We start from the raw sequence: 21,102 nt of genomic DNA on the forward strand, positions 1-21,102 counted from the left end.
ACAGAATTCAGTAGCAAGATCAGTACCCAGCTTAGGACTCTTCTTATGCTTTATTTTCTGAAAATCTCTTATTGAATATTTAAGGAAACAGCAGCTAAAAAGATGAATGCCCCAATGGCTTGGTATGGTTATATCCATCCTATGGCCAGACCATCTAGAAATCCCTCCCTGCTGTTTATGATACAAGAGTAAGATTTAACCATGCTCACAGTGACCAGCCACTAACTGTTATTCCCAGTTTAATGCAGGATGAGGTTTCCCAGCCCTCTGCTCAGCAGAAGAGTGACTTTATCTTCTAAGCTTTCAGTGTCTGGGTGAGAAAGTTTTTCCTCAGAAGCAAAGGGAGCCCTGAAACTGCCAGCTCCCACAGGGCTTGGCTGTGCCCAAAATACAGGAGTTAAATTACTATTGCTAATATGGAAACCTGTGTGCTCTTGTCCCGTAGTGGAATACTTCACCTTTCAACAGGCACAGGAGCCTCTGGTCCATTAGGCAGGCAATGAAGAAAACATATTTGCCTAGCATGGTCAGAACAAAGGTTTCTGCGAGTCACCCAGGGTGCACTCTCCATTAACAAGTGTTGTTTCCAGTGCTGCTGGAGGGAAACAATAAATTGATTAGCCTCTTTAAAATTTCTCATAAAATTGTATTAGCAAAACGGTAAATACATGACACAGGGACCGTAACCACGGGATGTTTACATAATGCCCATTGTGGACAAGTACTAAATACCATAAAAGACCCGAGACATCCCCCTCCCCCCCAATAAAAAGTCCATGAGTTCTGGCTCGCAGAAGGCAGATAGAGCACCATATTGTTGCTGTTGTTCCTCCTCCTCTTCCTTCTCCCCATCACATTTCAGCTTCGGAGCTGTGAACTTTGCTGGTGGTTATGGCAATTCCTATCGCTAGGCTTCCATTGTCAGAAAAGAGTTGAGCCAGGGAAGTGTTCAGCACAAGGCAATCCCCGTCCGAAAGGACAGAGTCAACACACTCCAGGATGGACCTGGGGGTCGCCTCCCACTTGAGGCGCCGCTGGTTCCTGTTGAGCTCCAGCCGGTAGGTGAAGTTGTTGGCTTGGGTGGGCGTGCCGATCAGCATCATCGTGGCGAAGAACTGGGGGTGGCCCTCATACTTCTCCTGCTTCCTGAGGACCAGCAAAAACTGGTGGCCAAGGCAAGAGTGCATGATGATCCAGTCCGTTGGTGCGGGCAGGTGCATGTCCGTGGCCAGGAAGACAATCTCCGCGCCCTGAAGGATGTTGATGCGGTGGGTCTGCCTCAGGTGGGACACCACCACCTCTAGGTGCCCTTCCCATGGGCAGGAGAAGAGCGGGCACGTGCAGGGGACCAGCTGGGGGTCGTGCACCGCTTCGTGGTGATGGCAGGGAGGAAGGATGCCTTGCTCCGTGGATGCCTGCGCAGCTGCACAGCGGGTCGGTGCATACTATGGGAAGAGAGAAATTTAATGTGAGACAGAGTGGGCCAGAAACCAGTGGAGATATGCAAGGTGCAGACATCATACTCCACCTAAAGCAGCATTAGTGGGGGTGCAGAGAACTCAGCACACCGGGCATCAGAGGCAGTTGTGACCTGGACCTGCACAGCACAAGGAGATGGCAGTTGCCTTGTTCTCCAGGAGAACAGACAAACTGCTTGAGCCATGATAAGTCACTTCAAATGAAAATGATGTATGTGCTTAAAGAGCAATTTCATTAGTTCAGGGGGAAAAATCTGATTAAAAGGAAAAAACAACCCAACAAAGCAAGGACAGCATGGGGCATTTTATATAGTTAAGAGTTTTGCTGCTCAGAACAAGGGAATGAAATATGTATGGCATTATTATTCTTTAATGAAACATACGGGCAAATACAGTAATTTTTCCTGAAACAATAGTCTTTATTACACTCATAATTTGTGAAATAAATGTAGGTTTTTATTGTATATACCGTCACTATTTTTTTTGGTCAATGTATTTGTGCCTAATTGATGCTCTTACCACCATAAAACTTAAATTGCTCTCAAAGGTGATTGGATGGCAGATTTAGGGCATTTTTACACTAAAGTACATTTGGATTAAGCTATGACAGTTCACTAAAAAGGTAGCAGCTCTTGCAGAATTATTCTACGTGAGGAATAAAAAGCAAACTGCTCTGCCTCTCTCAACAGAATGTTGTTGAAGAGAAATAAGTCTTACTCAACCAAAAGTGTATTCACATGCAATGTAATTCAGGAAGAATAATGTCTCTCCACAGTAACTGTGTGCATAGACAAACCATAAGGCACAGACATGGTGGTCATGATTATCTTACACAATTTTAAGCATTTACTTCACCCACCCAAGATATAAACCTGGTTACCTGGAACTGCCTCTACAGCCTGTAGAGTGAGGGAGCCCTGGGAGTGCAGGATTCAGATCTGAGCTGAAGTAGTTCAGCTTCTAAAGGTGACACCAGCTGATGCTAGAGAGACTGACATCCAGTCTGCCTAGCTATGCCTAAATTTTAGCTGTTTAAACATTTTCTCTCTGAACTCCTCTTATAAAGATGCATCTCTTACATCCATTAATGTCCCTTATAGCAGAATGTACATATATACATACATTTTGCTTTAACGTAAGTCCTAGGAAGATTAATGTAATTCCCTAACTAGTGTCTCACATCCCCTTATTTTAATATATGTACCAAAAATTGCATGAACTACATTATAGTTCTAACATTTAACAGTTGTTATCCTCCACGCCCCATCCAACTAGTAGCAGATTTTGGATTTTTGAGCAGAGATTTGTTTTATCTAGTGGCAAGCATAATCCCATATAATGGATGGTAGATTTCCTACAAAGGGTGTGTTGTCTTGTTATGGATACTGTGAAAGTTTTCATTACAGCCTTGCTGTAAGATGTTTTTCCCACCAAAACTTGCACATTTCTTTACAGGATGTTTTGGAAGGCAATCTCTTGGGTAAACTGTCCTAAATCTCAGAGGACCAGGGCTTCCTTGCACCAGGATAACAATTCCATCTGTTTTCATTGTGTCAGTAGCTGCCAAAGGCTATGATGGATAGAGCAGGGTTGTGATTGCTGTTGCTGTGAAATTCATTGCTCTTCCCAAGGCACTGGATGTCAAAGGGAGCTGTTCCTACTTCCTCTGACATTTTATATAAAGAATAATTGACAAGTTAAGCCTGACTATTGAAACTGGCAGCTTTTTCTTTTGACAATTATTACTTCAGTAACTACTGTTCTACTTTTCCCTTCCTTATATTTTATTTGTTTTGCTATATAAAATCCAAGAATATAAGCTTTCTGAGAAGATAATGAATTGAGGACAGATAAATTCCTATCATTGTCCAGGAAATAAAACAGGTCATTATAACCTAATCAAGGTTTGTGGCTTTAGCTGCCTGCTTATCTCAGTGGGATTACTGGTTCACACTTAATTCTACATTAATTTTTGCATCCCATTAGGATGAAAGTTATGGTTAATTTAGATTCTTTGGTGAAGGAGGCTACTGCAGTGGCAGATCATAAAAGCCTTAAAAAAAAAAAAAAACCTGAAATGCTAATTGCCTCATAAAATGAATTCTAATCTCCCAATCTAATACAGTGGGTGTGAGCAATTGCATTCTCTTACCAAACTGTTAATGCAAAATTAGTGATTATACTAATTAAAACTAATGAACTCGTACTCACATGCTGATAAACCTTTCAACCACTCGACAAGTTCCAGCCTTCTATCAGTTTTATTTAACTCCCCTTTTGGAAGATGAATCTCAAATTAACCTCTTGACTAACATTCAAAATTAGGTTTTGAAATTTGAAGCTTTATAGACTATGTATAATTCTTCTCCAAAGATTACTAGAGTGAGAGAAACCATTTCCACTGAGGATGAAATTGAATTTAGAAATGGATTCTCCTAATTTGAGAAACATGGAGAACAATAGTAGCTCATCCATCTAAACTGCATCCAAGGTAAGAAAATACAAATATCTTCAAAAATCATTTTATGACAAGCATGTGTCTATGGATCAGGAACTGGAAAAATAAATTACAATGAGCAACGTATACAATATATCTTTCTTCTTTCCTAAATTTGTGAATTTTTGTGTGTGTGTGCATAATTATGAATTCCCTTTCACAACTCACATTTCTGAAATATTTCCACAAATCACTTCAACAAAGGATTTCTGGTCTAACTTTGTTCATTTCAGGTTTATTGAAAATTCTGGAAACTCAGCACAAACCTCATGATCTATTTTTATTCTTTCGCTTGGTAAGAACCATTTTCAAAATCTGGCTTCTGAATTGTTTGACACTCCTGTTTCAAAATTCTAAATTTGTAGTATTTTGAAAGAAATGTTTAATAATTCCCTGTCACTTTTTAGAAAAAGTCTCAGAGAAAAATATTATTTTACATTTACTTTTGAAGTATGAGTTTGTGATCTTGTTGGTCATTCATATGGCTGTGAATTGAAATGCTGAAATTGAAATGCTGAAATTGAAATGCAAAACAGGCAAAAAATGGTCACCTTGAGTGTATTTAAATGCTTGAATAAATATTTATGAACAGTTTTTTCCATGTTTAATCTGCTCCAGTATTTACTTTCTACCATTTATTGCCCAATTACCTAATAAAATTAGATTTATTATATTATTGTGTTAGTCCAGTATTATTCTCAATTATCTTTTAGCCTGTTGGCCAGTTTCAGTCAAATTGAACTGTGGGATGGAATTCTCAAATGCTTTAATTTTCAACCATTTCTGAGAGAAGAGGCATCAGGGTAGAGCAGCATAACTCTTTCATGTCTCCAGGGAGGAACAGCTGGCCACGTGAGCAGTATTACATTGACGGATAGGAGAGAACCTAAACAATGGCAGTTTGATCCCAAATGGATTATAGACACTAGAGAACTCACATGAGACAGTGTCTTTATGAACAGGAGAAAAGGCTTCAGCCAGAGTGCTCCTCATTAGATGCAACATAATCCCACCATGAGGCACCAAACCGCAGGAAACCAGGCTCTGCTGCTCACAGAAAAAATTCTTTTTAATGATGCAGCTTATTACAGAGCAGCTCTTTTTAAGACCAAGTAATTTGGCAAAGACCAATTTATAAACACATGGTGCTTTTCTTATGGAAAAAAAAACCCAACTAAACCATGACTAGATTTGGACTATGACACAGGGCTTCTGCTAAAAATGCAACAAATTGATTTAGATGTGATACGTTTGTTCTAACTTTGATGTTTGAGGGGTAAGTCCCTAACTCTGAAGACTGTCAGCTCCTTTTACAGCCCATGAAGAGCCCTGGAGTGCAATTCACTTGATTCCAAGTGGTGCTGAAAGAACATCCCCCTGGACACCCTCTCTACATGCAGATCCATCCTCAGCACAGACCCACAAATGTTTAACTGTTTTCTAGACAGAAAACAGAAAGGCAACCCAATTTCAGTCAGGAAAGATGTGTACCACAATGGGCTTCTCCTTCTCCTGCTGCGCTGAAGACAACGCAGCCCAAGGAGAGAGCAATGGATGCCTGCTCACATGAGGGTGTACATCTGTGGCTCCTTCTCATCATTACAACTCCAATGACTTGATAGAAAAATCAGGGGAAGGATGAAAGGTAGATCCAAGAGTTAAAGACCTCCAAGAAGTAAAGAATACACAAGCACATCTCTGAGTCTGCAGCTGCAAAGCAGAGGCACCCATCCAAGAGAAAGGGCTTTGCTATTGCTCCTCATGCTCCGAGGGACCTTCTGTGTTTGAACTAGTGAAGTCTTCAGATCAGCTATGGTGAAAATAGTGGAAACAGAGGCAGCAACCCACACTGCACCTCTGCTGGCTGAGCTCATGGCCCTGTAGGGTGCAGGCACTCGATACACCACCATCCCTCAAGCCTTGCTTCTCTGCTGCACATTGGCACAGCTTCAGCAGGGAGAGCAAGTGCAACTGCTGCCCTGAACAGCTAAGTGTCTTGCCATTGAAGTTCTGACTTAAAAATTATGAATTTGTCAAGATAAATCCCACAGGGTGAGGGAGTGTTGAAAGCAGTGCTTGGGCCTGGACACTGCTAACCTAGAGTATAAGGAAGGTGAGTAGCATCACCAAATTGTAGAATTAAAAACACTGCTTGGGTCTTTAGAGTAAAGGTTAGGGGTCACCTTTCAGCACTTTCCAATGTTCCTCATGCCTCGTTCATACTTTTACTTGCTGTAATGCACATAATGTTCAAAAATCAGCCTTTCACATCCCTGTGAACAGTGCCAGTACGTGCCTCCCAAGGAGGAAGGACAGGGACTGGTTCACTGCCCAGTAAATAAGTGTTTCTGACAGGAAAGCAGGTGCTGCAAATAATCATCTTTTTCCAGACACTTCACACCCATGCAACTGCATTTTCTCCAGTGGTCACACACACTTTGCAAACACTTATTGATTCACCCATTCGCTGGGCTCTTTGCTTGGGGCAGTCAGTGGTGTGGTCTGAAGGCCACCATGGTGGAGCTTCTAAGCAGGGCCACACAGAAAACTGCAAAGATGAAAACAAAGCCACCACACATGTCACCCAGACCAAACCAGAAGACAGTGCTCCCTCTCTACCCTAGTCCAACTTTAGCACACCCTGAGACATTGCAAACTAAACCTCCTCCCAAGAGGAAACTACTCCTTCCATGAACCCAAACTCTTTCATCTTCATCCACAGTTTTCTTGGCTGTGTTATGGGAGAGTTGATAGGAGCTGTACATGTTCATGGCAGCTGCAATCTTTGGTGGGAGCCAGGGATTGAGAGGGGCTGTGCTCACACCTCCTGTTAAAACCCATCAACCTGCCTGTGACAAGAAGCAAGAAGAGACACAGTCACCCTGTAGGTGTGTAAGCAGCTGGAAATGTGCAGTGAAAACTCAGTGGATTTTTGACATTGACCTAAGGATTTCTGCAGACAAGGAGGGACCTGGGCCTGCAGCTGTGAGAATGCTTTGAGCAAGCAGCTTCCAGGGTTTTCAGCAAATTTAGGAACCATAGTAACTTTTAGGGTTTCTGCTGAAACAAATTGACATTTTCTTTGCCAGAGAAATGTGCCATTTATTCAGTTTTCTTGCTGTCTTCCTCCTATTTCTTGGCTTCTCAGGGACTGACTGCTTCTTCTCATCTGTATGGAAACTGCCTCCAGTAATTTTCTAATCCTCAATTTCTTTCTGCCTCACAAAAGCTTTACCACCCACTAACATCCACCTCCATGTTACTTACACCCACCTCACAGGGACAGAAGCTCAAAAGAACTATAAAGGTGACATGAAGAAAGTAGTGAGTCTTTTAATCCTGGTCTTCATTTAATTTATCTTCTGCTCTTTTTTTAATATGCTGATGAGATTTTTTTAAGTCTTTCAGATGAAAGAAAAGAGAAGAAAAAAATCCCCAACTCCCTCAACCTATTTTGTCAAAAGCTGTACTTTCATATCTGAAATTAAGAAATCCAAGCCAGGGACCATGTTGGGGATTTATTTAAAATTTTAATTTCATAAAATCCTGTTCATTATGAATGCATCAGTTGAATTTCTTAAGTACTGAATATTAGTTGCAGCTTTGGCAGTGGAAGGATTTGTTTTCCCTACTATCAAATGGCAGTGAGAGGACAACTTCAAGCTCATTTTACTAATCTCACTTTGCAACATAATCAGGCGTGACTTGGTGACACAGCACATGGGATGTGTTAATGGCTGTCCTCATGCTAATTACACACCTCTGACTATGCAGAGAAAATGCAGCTTTAGTACATGTCCACACACTTCTCTCTATTGGATGACCCCGAATTTGAGATGAATCCACATATATACAGGGGTATTTTGGAAAAAAAACACTGATTTTGTGGTAGATCTAGCAAATCTATGATTCATTATTTTAAATGTATCTCAGGTGAAAAGAAATATGCTATTCTCAAATTAAATCCCCTTGCTTTCTTTTCAAAAATCATTTTTTTCAGCATTAACTGTTATGAACTATTGAAGTGCAAGCAAAAAAATTCAAGAAACTTAACCTTCTTCAATATATTGGAAACAATGTAATTATAATGAAATATAAACAGGATCCACGCTTAAACATTTCAATCCATAGATGCTTTCTAAGAGAGCCCATGTGGACAGTGGTAGGATGGAGCAAGGCCATGCTCTCCAGCTCTCCTTTCAAATCTAAGTTTGATGAACCTTTCCAAGCCCAGGTGGGCACCAAAACTTCCTGTGCTTCAAACTGAAGGGAGACATACCACCTTGCTGACCCTCAGCCAAAGCTGCAGCAGGGTCATGGACACCCCAGAAAAAGATCCCAATTTAGCTGCTGTGTTTGGTGGATCTCACCTGAGATCACTTTCTGTACTTTATTTCAGAAATAAAATACACTGATTAGATGCAAGCAAAACCGTGTGCACAGGCAGTTCCTTGTGAAGCATCTGGCAGTTATTTGCTAGTCAAAATAAAAAGCTAGGCTGGAGGTGGGACATGCCCTTGGGACCTGATTTGCAACTTGTATTCTCTCTGCTGCATTTTAGGACTGAGCACAGTGCAGTGACAGCAAACCATAGCATATTGAACTTGATGCTGCATTGCAACTGGTGATGCACTGGGGTGTGCAGACATTTACCACCTCCTCTTTGGGCTAGATTTTATGTCTTGATTTAAGCAAGGGTGATGCCTCTAAATGCCATCCCTTTGGGCCAAACAAGGCAATATCAGAAGCCAAGGCACACCCTATCAGCTGTTTCTCCACAAGGGCAGGGTGCAGCATTGTTTATCAGCAGCTTGCTCATGAGACACTGCTGATCCTGGCTCTGGGTGAGGGAGTGAGCAGCCTGCATATGTACAATAGAGATAATCAAAAATGCAGAGTTATCTGAAGATTTGCTTTATCCTTTATCCACTTTGTATTTTGGATAAAGCCTGTTCACAAAATGCAAAACCATTATAGGCTTTAATTAAAAGCAAAGTGATAAAGTGTTTCCAAGCTGCATCTGCGCTGACTGATAGGGAAGGCAGAGTTCACAAGAGCCCTATATCTGACCTGTTGATTTTGTGGTTTGCATTCACACTGAAAAAGAAATTAATATGGAAAAACATTTAAAAAAAAAAAAGAAATTATTGCCCACTGTGCTCATAAACTCAGCAGTTCAGACTGCCTCTAAATTACTCATCATCTGATATTCATTTACAAGTTACTACAGTAACAGCGTGTCTCCAAGAGCAGCAGATTTGCTGGTGTCATCTGAGATAATTAGACCAAATCCACCCTGAGACAATTGAATTTCTCCCCTTCCATCAGACAATCTCCAGCTATCACAATTGTCTGACATGTAAATCCATTAACTGCTCTTTCAGAGACGCACCCCAGGAGTGCCAAAGGATGGCACAAATGTTACTGGCCTGCTGGAAGGAGAGAAGGGATAAGGTGGTGGCTGTTGAACAAGCCCCCAGCCTCTCTTGCTGGGACCAGTGTCTCCAGTCCCATCTATGTGCCTTTCCTGGCAAGGATTTGCTCTGTGGTCTATGTCACATTGCTCTGACAACTGTCACAGGGCAACGTGCAGCTAAACCTGTGTCAGACTGGCCACAGCAGAGTGCAGACAGTAGGCTGGGGGCAGGTAGGTGTAGTGAGGAGGGAACACAGGGCTCTCAGTGCTGCCAACCCTGTCTCCCTGTCCTGTCTTGTAAGCTCTGCCTGTGTCTACACCTCTGTAGCAGTCACTGAGCAATGTACGAGCCATAAAACACTCCACATTTTTAGTTAAGACTTTCTCCTGAGAGCTGTTTCTGAGGAAATGCAAGGGTATCTTAAAGTCATGTCTGTCTCCTTCTTACTGAGGCATTGCTGGTACCAGCAAGCAATGGGCAACCCAAACACACCCACAATGGCCTGGTGTGGTAGGGGTCACGCTCAGGTTATAGAAGAGGGGAAAATAAATTGTTTCTAACTCAGAGCAATTCTATGTTCCCCTGCACATCTCTGCCCATTCTTCACTAGTGTCTTTCAGCTTGCCCTTGCTCTGGGTACCTTGCAATGTAGAGATGGAACTGAAAGAAAAGTGTCCTTGTGACAAACCAACCCAAAATTCATCCTTATTCCACTGTCAGATGAAAGTGTGTCTTGAGTTTGTGCAGTCAAGCTTAAGAAAGAGGAATAAACCTACAAAACAACCCAGAAAATCTATGTGAGCTGTTAGCTTTGGGAATGAAGAGCAAAAGGCAAGTCTGGATAAACTAATTTAGTTGGTGTAATGTATGCAAATGCTTCATTGACATATTCTTTGCAGTAAAGAAAGGGGCATTTCTCTGGGAACATTTGTCTGTGTCTCAAATATTCTTTTAATTTTGTGCAAATCATAGCCTGTTCCTTCATCATCCTCCCCCTCAAATTCTCAAAGAATAGTTCTTCTAGAAGTTTTCTTCATGTGGGGAGGATGCAGGTAGAAAAAAAGAGCAGAAAGGGAGGCTCAGCTTAGCCTGAGAAGACAATGTTCCTTGCCATTAATAGACTGAAAATTTAAAAGGTTTTGTTAAAAAATCTAACAAAAAATGAAAACTAAAATCCACAGCAATCTTCTAAGTTAACATTCCTGCTTACAGAAAGCTACTGTCTACCCTTTCCAGGAGAGGTTGAGTCAGTCAGACTCCGTGCTGTGCCTCCTGCAGCTCTGCTGTTTTGAGGGAGAATACCCTGGCATCCCCTCACCTGCTGGCACCTGCCTTCTGACCTCACATGCCAACAGCAAGAGGTGGTGTAGCACCACTGAGTCACAGAAGGTTTGGGGTAGAAGGGACCTTTGAAGACCATCTAGTTCCAATGCCCTGCCATGGACAGTGACATCTATCACTAGACCAGGTTTCCCGAAGTCCCATCTGAACTGACCGTCAATAATTCCAGGGATGGGGCATCCACAGCTTCTCTGGGCAACCTGTTCCCCTGTCTTACCTTCCTCACAGTAAAGATTTTCTTCATAATGTCTAATGTAAACTTGCCCTCTTTCAGTTTAAAACTGTTACTTGTCCTGTTACTACAGGTCCTGGTAAAAAATGTCTCTCCATCTTTTTTATCAGTCCCCTTTATAAACTGAAAAGCTGCAATCTGATCTCCTTGGAGCATTCTCTTCTCCAACCCCATCTCTTTTAGCCTGTCGTCACAGGAGAATTGGTCCAGCCCCTGATCACCTTCGTGGCCCTTTGTATCTGCTCTGACAGGCTCACATCCTTCTTGTGCTGGGAACCCCTAGAGCTGGATGCAGTATTCTGAGTAGGGTCTCACAAGGGTGGAATAGACAGGCAGAATCACCTCTTCTGACCTCCTGGTCATGTTTATGTCTATACAGACCAGGATATGGTTGGCTTTTCAGACTGCAAGTGCATATTGCAGAGTCATATCTGATTTTACATGGACAGCACCCCCAAGTCCTTTTCCAGAGGACTGTTCCAAACCCATCCATCAGTCAGCCTGGATTGATACCCAGGATTGACCTGACCCAGCTTCAGGGCCTTGCACTTGAACTTCATGAGATCCACAGGGCCCTGCTCCTCAAGCCAGTCAAGGCCCCTTTGGATAACATCCCTTCCCTCAAGTGAACCAACTGCAGCACTCAGTTTGATGTCCTCTGCAAACTTGCTGAGGGTGCACTGATCCCACTGCCTGTGTCACTGATGAAGATATTAGATAGTATTGGTTCAGCTGGTGGGACACACCAGTCATTAATGGTTTTCACTTGGATATTGGGCCATTGACTGTTACTCTTTGGATGCTGCCATCCAGTCAATTCCTCATTCATCTAACAGTTCATCTGTCAAACCCATAGCTCTCTCCAACCTGGAGGTAAGGATATTGCAGGGGATTGTATCAAAACCCTTAAAGAAGTTGGAGTAGATGGCAACTATAGCTCTTCCCTTGCCTGCTGATGCAGCCACTCCATTGAAGAAAGTAACCAAAATAGTCAGGCATGATTTGTGAAGCCATGTAGGCAGTCTCTAATCATATCCCTGTCTTCCACATGTTTTGACATCTTCCAGGAGGATCTGCTCCATGATTTTACCAGCCATGGAGGTGAGGCTGACTGCTTGGATATCACCAGGGAATGACAAGGTTGTTCATCGGGAAAACAGGCACAGTCAGATGAGAGAGACCCATTATTCAGCAGAGCTGCAGTCCCTAGAGTCTAGTTATTTTTAAAGTGAGAAACCCATTAGCATAGACCATGCAGCTCTGGCTGCAGCACCACGGGCTCTTCCTATCAGCTCTGGTCTCTATGGTTCTCCATTCTAAATTTTCCTATTTCAGTGCAAATGGAGCACCAGGAAAAGGAGGCAGAGGACTACATTTCTTATTCAAAGCCATTCTTATTCTTGAATGTCCCTCGTCACACCTTCACCTTTCTTGTGGCAAGGTTTTATGTTTTAACTTCAGCCAGGTCCTACGCTGGCAGCTTAATACATGTTCTTATAAACTTGTCTGGCTGTACAATATTCTATAACTTGCATATCATAAAAGTGAATAATTTTACAACTATTCTCATACACTTATGGGTTTTGAGGATTTGACATTGGGGTAGATTTTTAAAATTTATTTTCAGCCTTCTATAGAGAGCTTTTAAAAGAGTTTTCTGCACTACACATTATTGAACAAGATGATGGACCACTCATTTCATCACATCGAAGGTGTTTCAGCCTTTCTTTCCCAGGACAAACTTTTATCCTTCTTCCCAAAGGGCTGCACAGAGGAAGTGTGGTTTCTCAGGGATGGGATAGAGGGAATATCTGCTCCCAATCTCTCACAGTGCAGGCAACAGCCTCCCTGCTCTTGGAGGGTGCCCTCAGGCCACTGAGATGTCTGCTGTAATCCCTGCAGCCTGTTGGAATGTGACCCTGCAGTGAACAGCATGGCTTTGCTGCAAGGGACTGCATCAGTCAAGGTGAGCAATGTACCCCCCCGCTGGTTTCAGATGGGAGAGCTCTGGGCTGCCCTCCGGGATCAGGCTTAACAAACACGAATGGCTGTGTGGTGTTTTGTGCAGTCTGTCTTACCAAAAACACGAGTAATGTGTGAAGTGTCTGCTAGAGGGACACCCACACTCCCAGGAGGAACGACTCAAGTGTTTCTACAACTTCACCAGCAGCTACTTGCTTGATGAAGGCTGTTAGGCATCTTCATGACCCTGTCAACAGAGCTTCCATCTGTTTTTAAGCCCCTTCATTTCCTTCTTTTGTACCCTGTAAGTATGCAGTGATAGCTTACCCCTTAAATTCCAACTCCACAGAGAGTCCATGCTAATTCAGAATAACATCTTTTAGATCCACAGGGTTTGCAAAGATTTCAAGGATAAAGATAAAAATATTCATCTGAAGAAACACCTGTGACAAACAAATGGCTAAATTTTGAGCAGGATTTGTCTCATCTAAATGTATATGTCTAAAAGATCAACATGTTCAAATCTGACCTACTCATCTGAAGCTCCCTTAATAACAGAGATAAGATGTACCTTCACAGAGAAATTCATCATCCCTATCTTGAACACGTCTGTCTTCCTGAAAGCTGAAATTACCATGAGCGCCTGGAGGAGATGTTCACTTCTCTTCTTAAGCTAGAAGTGGAGCTGGGGTCACTGGCCCAGAAGTGGGCACCAGGCTTGCAAACTTTCACCATCAGCAGTCACTCAGACTCTGAGCAGCAAGGGTGTCAGGACACAGCCAGTGTGACTGTTTAATGGGTGATTATGAGCTGCCTGTTTGCCTAATGCAGAAAATCCCTTGAGCTGACACATTTTCTTCCCAGCTAAGGGCTGGTCATTATAATTTTCAGGCAGCTAGATTTAACAGTTAAATAAAACTAATTTACAGCTCTTGCCATTAGGAGAACAAATTTTCATCTCTGTCCTATGGGTGAGAGGCACTATAACAAATGAGTAATTACTGACCCATGATACCTATTAGAGATTGCAGTTGGGTCATCTCATTTGTTGTTTTAACACAAGAAATTAAGAGCCTAACAGGGCTATGGCAAAAATTGAATTGATAATGAGATGAGCACTGCCTTTACTGGAGGCTCTTTATAGAATTATATGCAGGAAAGGCTCAGTGACATAAGGACCTTGAGATGTAGGCCCAAATTTTTTGAGCCTAGTAGGACTTTCCACTTGCACAGGCTTCCTTCCATTGCAACCTGGATGTGCAATCCAGCTGCCACATTATGTAGTTCATAGAGACAAAGGATCAGTTAGCCTTGTACTTACTTTCCTCTTTTCCCTCTGTCATTGCCTGCAGCTAAACTGCCCACCAAAGAGGTTTTGAATCAAAAGGACATAAGTGCATAGTACAGTTTGCTCCCAACAGTAGCCACCGTGACAGATTCTGTATTCTTAGTCTGATGCTGATTGAAAAGCAGTCTCTGCTGTCAAGGAGCAAAGTCAGTCTCCTTCAAAAGCATCCTCAATGCAGAGAAACCAATAGCTTCCAAGTTTTAGGGGAAATATTGAAGAATGTAATGGATAACCTAACTTTGAGCTGTGTGAAGGCAAAAATAGACTCTAAAATGCTGCACAGCCTCAAACTCAAGGCACACATGTTTGACTTCTTCTCAGTCCCTCCTGGCCCTAGACAGATTGTGGGGCCATCACACCCTAGTGGCTCAGCACCACAGCACCCATCCTGGTCTGAGCCTGTGCTCCAGCTGCACCCTCGGCCAGCCTTCCCTGATCCAGCAGCATTGCTCCCTCCTTGCAACCTACCCTGACTCTCCAGTCTTTCCCAATTGCATGTCACAGTGCCCTGGCCTTGTCTCATGTACTGAAGGAAGGAAAATTCTAATAATTGCCTGTCACTTAATCAACTAATGGTTAATCTTTAGTTGAGTTCTTGTTCTTTTTTTGTTCCGGTCCTAAGATGGAAAACTGTCCCATTATCTTTCACTCCTAGAGGTCTGTCCACGCTCTGACACAGAGTAAATATGCAGACACAGAAATTACCATCTCTACTTTGTTTTCCACATGAGCTTTCTCCCCATTTATTTCTGCTGCCTGTTTTACATGGCGATCTGCTTTAGCTTTTGGGCTTGCTCCACCACCATTCGCTAAAATTATATTAAGTATTGATTGGTAACAGATATATTACAGGGTAATGCTAGTGAGGATACATTAAGTAAATGGAGGAGCAGGCCCATGCTGCTTTCTTCCTTTTATCAGAAAGGCAATCATCAGCAACAGATTTGTACAGGTTCTGCAAAAGCTGTGGCATGAACCAGCCAGAGATCATCCAAGTTAACAGACTGGAGAAGGTGCTGTGCTAAATGCTGTGGGCCTGGTAGTGCCCTTGGTTACAGAGTACATAGATGTCTTGTGAAATTAGAATGGTTTAAGAAAAAACTCTTGTAATTTAAGGCCCCCCAGTATTCTCATGAGCTGCCATACTGATCCATGTATCATTTTCACTTATTACTGCTCAATATTTAATTTCCTTTGTACTTAGAAAGGTGCCAAGACCAGGGGACAGTGATGACTGGCTACTATTTTTCAAGGCATGTAACTCAGGCAGTGAAGTAGAAAGGACAGTACAATTGAGAACAGCAAAGGCGAGGCATAGTCACAACTCCAGCTGGTGGACATTAAGGTGACCCTGGTAGAAGATGAGAGTGAATGTTTCAGGATGAGAAACTGAGGTTAAAAAGAGTGTTAAGATGAATTCTTTGCATTAAAGCAGGGAGCAAGGTAATCTACAACTTTTTCTTAACAGTCGCGTGTGAAAATGAAAATTATTGACTGTGGTTTGAACCTAAACTGACTTGCAAATGCCCTTTGTTGGAGTTTCTTGCTACTGACCATACACAGGTGACTGTAGTTAAAGCAATACAGGTGGAAAACTTAGAAAATACTCCATAAAATAGCATCAGGATTGGGACAAACCATCCGTAGCCATAGAGTAGCAGTTACAGCTAAACTTAGTTCTCAGTTTGGTCTGGCATTGCCCTGACTCTGGCTTCACTTGGCTATTTCTGTCCACTGTCTGTAAGGGCTGTTGAGGGTGACTAAGCAGAGCTTAGATGCAACTATCAGGTTTTCAGTTCTTACACTAAGGTGAGATGAATCCCACTTTGCTCCTGCCTCTGAGCTCCCTGGTAACCTTCAAGCCCTTTGAGTCTTACTCTTCCTGATCCATCCATCTGGCCCCACACTGGCATATCCCTAATTTATCAGCAGAGGCTGCCTTTATACAGGTGAATAAAACAATTCAGGAGCCATTTCCTGGCCCTGAGATGAAGTGGAACATCTTTTGTCTATGTGGTTTAATTTACCATTCACACAGAGTGGCCTCTACTTTGTGTCTGGTGGAAACAGTTCCTGGTCTCTCTGAGTAAATTAAGGAGAATGCTTGCTGGTATGCACCAAATCTGGGGAGAATGCTGCCCATCACACTGCATGGATAATTGCAGGTCAGTTTTGTAGCCTTGGCCTGATGTGGTTTGGTAGATAGAGCCACATCTGAATTTCCCCACACCCTGAGGTGGCTCAGCATGTGCAGGCGAGAGGTAAAAATCCACACCAGGGGTGTTTTTGTCTTGCTTCCCAAGCTCTTGAAGGTTAATGGCTGCACAGAGACAGACAGCTTTCAGGGACTTCTTTTGACACCTTTCCTAAGCACTTGGTCATTTGAAAGTGAAAATAATAAGCACTTTCCTGTGAAAGGCTTTTTCTTTTGACATCTTATGTCAAGATGCAGTTACATGTCAAGTACGTGTTTGTTTTCATAAGGCACTATGTAAAAATCCTCTCTTCTTCAAGTGCACATTTTGTCAGCAGCTTTTGGACTGATTTCAGCTCCTCAGCCGTACTGCAACCCTTCTATATCTAGAAGAGGGCATTCAGGTTTTACCTTCCCTGTCAGCTGTAGAGTCACACCATTTTGCAAACTGCCCTTGAAATCAATGTGGTTGCTGCATTAGAAATACTTAGCACATAAATTGTAGGACATGAGGCAGTGTGTGTAACAAGGCATGATAACCATGCACCAAACCTGCTGTACAAGCTCATTTCAAAACCTAGCACAGACTCCTTGCTCTTCCACTTGCTTGATTCAGAATTTTAAGGAAGGGTGTGCTTTGAGCATGCATTGCTAACCACATCCCAACTCCAGTCAGTCAGAAATGGGGCTGAGCTTTCTCACACATTGTATTTTTTAATGTTGCTTTTCCCACACTGCAGGCTTGATGTTAAAATGAGCTTTCCCACCTAATTTTTTCACTTTCACCTGAATCCCAGGATGTTTCTGTGTGGGCAATGGTTAAAGAAAAATAAAACAGGAATGGAAGAGTCACGGCCCTATTTCAGCAGGTGCCTCTGCAGGACTTGATTGTGTGCACAGTGATAAACAATTACAAAGGGACATCTTACCCTAGGGTAGTGAGACAGGGAAAGAATGGGAGCTAATTGCGCAAGTTTACATATGTGCAGGCATTTGACCATGGAAAGGATGCATCCAGAAGGTGTTTTGGTTTCCAAACCTACCAAGAAAGGCTACATCTATTAAAGGTTTATCATCTGTTTCATGAATCTGACCCTATACAAAGACAAACTCATTTACCAGGGAAAGACTTTCCATGAAAAAAACTAAAGTCTCCTTAAACATGCCAAATTGATTTCTTCGTCTTCAGACACGAATATCAATTAAGCAGAGGTTATGTCCTAGCTTAAAAGCAGTGTGAGATTTATGTGAACAATCAGTTTCAGCTACAGAGAATTAATTTTAAGTGTATACTGTAGTCATAGGAGTGCATTATTTCCTTTCATCTCATTTGTTTCCTGATACTGGCACTCTCGAGCAAGGGTATCTCAAGTAAACTTGGCTTCTTGTTATATATCTGAATCCTATCCACACAACTACAGACACCTGGTGAGGGGTCACATTCAGCTGAACATGCTCAGCTGTGGGCAGGTGACATCATGATTCAGTGGAGACACCTCAGGGTTTTGTAGACATTGCTGGTAGTGGAGCTGCAGCTCCAAGGAGAAGAGCAGGTGCTGAGTGGCTAGAATGAGTCTTGTTGCACTGGAGTGGTACATTTCTCACTTGGCTGCTTTACTGTTATGCCACCCTTGTTATTTCTGCTATTGCTTTTTCTCCAGCTTTGAGCATAACAGGTATCTTGAAAAAGCACTGTACAGAAAGGGTGAACAATGCAAACCCAAATTCTTAGAGGAACAAAGCCAGGAGAGCTCCACTGCAGCCATTCCACAGAGCTGAGCTGCTAGGAGCAGGGAAGACATGGGGAGAGCAGAGGCTTTCACAGGTTGTGTGCTGACGTGAAGGAAGATAAATTTAGTATTGAGCCCTAGTTTCTGTGAATTGTGCTTTACAGGAGAGAAAAAAAAAAAACAGGCTGTGGTTCACTGTTTCCATAAGAGACATAGGTATTTAATAATATTTTTCCTATTCCAAGATGCTTGTGTTTTTGCCTGCATGATGATCTTGCTTCAACAGAAAGAGTGAAAGGTGATCCCCGCTTCAATCTGTTCCACCACTAGGGCACTCCTGTAGGAAGTAGCAGATTGCAGCTCCCTCCCGTTTTGGAGAGGCTTCTTACTAGTTGAGTTGCTCTGTAAACAATGGATGAGACATAGACTGAAAGCTGCTGCTAGGGAGTTCTGTCTTTTCCTGTCCTCTAGACTGTCAGTCTGTGTTGGGTACACCCAAAAATTAAATACAGGATCTAGTCCATTGGGGAGCATGGGACTATCTGATTTTGCACCCAGGGAGGTACAAGGGAGAGATGCAGAGCTCAGCAAAGTTGGTCCAAGGACATCAGCCCAGGGCAAAGAGGCACATTGGGTACATTTACACATTTTCAGTGGCAGCTTTGGTGTACAGGGATTCTTGACGACCCTAAGTGATCGGGTGAGTCTTGTGGAGTCAGAGACCAAATAGCATCTAATTGTATTTTAGGAGCTGGATCCTTCCCCCAGTCCCCAGCAGGTCATGTTCATGAACAGGTGAAGGAAATTGCACAATTTTCTCCCACACTGGCTTAGCCAGCATCCCTCAAGGGAACTTACCAACCCCCTATTTACTGGGGGACGACTGAAAACCTGGGATATTTCAGTGTATTGACTACAGAGAATTACTCTCCTCTGTAGGGACAGGTAAATAGTTAGCAACTACAGGATGCAAGAAGAAAAACACCATCTTGGGAAGAGACAAAATCCTAGATGGCAACAAAGAGATTTGGAGATTGGAAACTCAGCAGCACTGAGAACACGTCATGAGTGCAAACCTTCCCAGCCTGTGGCTGACTACTTGCCCAGCAAGGACTCTTCAGGTGTCTGATGGAGGCACTGAGCATTCTAGCGCTTAGTGTGGCAACATATTAAATCCCAGATATCCCTTGTCTCTTTCAACCAATAAATAACCGTGTTATACTTCAAAGTTGTGGATATCCTGCTTACAGAATCTCTCTGTGCATAGCAAAAGGTGCCTGAACAAAGTGACCTAGAAAAGGAGGGTGACTGTTTCCTCTCTCCAGTACATAAATCCAGCACAACCAATAGAGGGAAATTGGCTTTCTTTGTTCTGGTTGTCCCTCTGAATTGTTGTCATCTCTTCAGCTAGTGAGCATGAAACACTTTCATAGTTATTTGTTGGTGTTGAAGTTTACCAGAAAGGCATATGGGTAAAAAACACAGCCAAACTTGTATTTCACCTGTACACAAGTGGAAAGTGATGCATGGTGTGGACTCTTTTTAAGGACAACAATTTAGATTTTAGTAAGAGCCACAGCAAAAAACTTTTGGAAGATATAAACCACTCTGGTAAGTGGAAAGTGTCTGATATCAAAAAGAGAAATCTGGTTAAAGACTTTTGGTTTGTGTCTCAGAGTTTTGAGATCACTGAAAGGGTTCAAAGACAAGTTTAATTCACCTTACCTAACATCTGAGCTTCACAGACATCTGCTCATTACCTAGTCAATGCAGGATCTCCCAAGAGTCAGAGTGAATCACATTACTCACCTTGTGATCTGCTTTTGCATCTGCTCTAGGCATACCTATTTCCCTCCACTGGTAAAATGGGGCTCTGCATTTATTCAGGCATTCCTTTATATTTGGCACCCGAAAAGAGCAGTGCGCAAGAAGGGAAGAGTCACCGAGGGTGTGGAGTGAAATCAAATAAGGAGTACTGGGTCCAACTTGGATGGAATTAACTTTCTTCTCAGAGGCCCTTATGGTGCTGGACTTTGGACTCATGACCAACAAATCTGTGATTTGAACACAAATCAAAGTGTTGGTCAAATACAAACATTTTAGTTATTGCTGGGAAGTTCTTGCACAACATCAAGGTTTGTGTTTATCACTCGGGTTCCCCCCAACAAGTTTATTCGGGTTGATTGAGAAATTTGGAAGGGATACAGCCAGGACAGATGGCCTGAACTGATCAAATGTGTAGTCTGGAATGTCATATTAATCAATAAATCGGGCAGAGGGTATTATTTTCAAAGTAGTCATTGCTTGGAGACTGGCTGGACACCAGTCTGCTGATGGGAGGTGGCAAGTGACTGTATTTGCATCACATGTTCTTTGTTTTCTCTCTTTTTTCTCTTATTTGATTATATTTATCTTAAGATCTGAGTTTTTCTCAATCTGTTTCTTTCCCCCATCCTGCTGGTGAGCAAGCAGATTGCAGGTACTTAGTTGCTGGACAGGGTTATCTTACCACAAGGGGTAAAAAAAGCCAGATACAGAGCAACTGCAGAAGGAATAAAGTAACATCATCTTTTGAAAATTAGTTTGTTGGTGACATCTGATGGGGAACTACAGGGGAGGGATGTCATAATTTACACCCCCAGGGCCAGATGAGAGTGCCCATATGAAAGCTTAGCAGTGCTTCTCTCCACCCAGGCCTGCTGTAGGTGAATGCAGCAGAAGTGATCAGCTCTGTAGCTTTTCCATATACGGCCCTGGTGTGAGGCTGTCCCAAAACAGGGCAGATATGGCCCGACCACAGGCACTTTCAGCATTGCTTATGTCACGTGTACCTCCTCTGATGGGCTTCATCCTACAGCTCTGCCCCTTCCCCCTGCTGCTCCCTCCCCTCTCTGTGGCTCTGA

The 21,102-nt window shown here is 42.8% G+C and overlaps 1 protein-coding gene across 1 annotated transcript in view; it reads right to left on the reverse strand.

Annotated features, from left to right (window-relative positions):
* Positions 1-622: 622 nt before the first annotated feature.
* SIAH3 (siah E3 ubiquitin protein ligase family member 3) overlaps positions 623-21,102 on the reverse strand; it is a 42,328-nt gene continuing 21,848 nt past the window's right edge. The window contains exon 2 of the mRNA XM_021528456.4: positions 623-1,445. Within this exon, the coding sequence (XP_021384131.2) occupies positions 852-1,445 (594 nt within the window). The 3' untranslated portion in view covers positions 623-851. The remainder of the gene's footprint in view (positions 1,446-21,102) is intronic.

The sequence above is a fragment of the Lonchura striata genome, chromosome 1 (genome assembly GCF_050655825.1).
Source record: "Lonchura striata isolate lonStrDom1 chromosome 1, ASM5065582v1, whole genome shotgun sequence".
NCBI classification, from domain to species: Eukaryota; Metazoa; Chordata; class Aves; order Passeriformes; family Estrildidae; genus Lonchura; species Lonchura striata.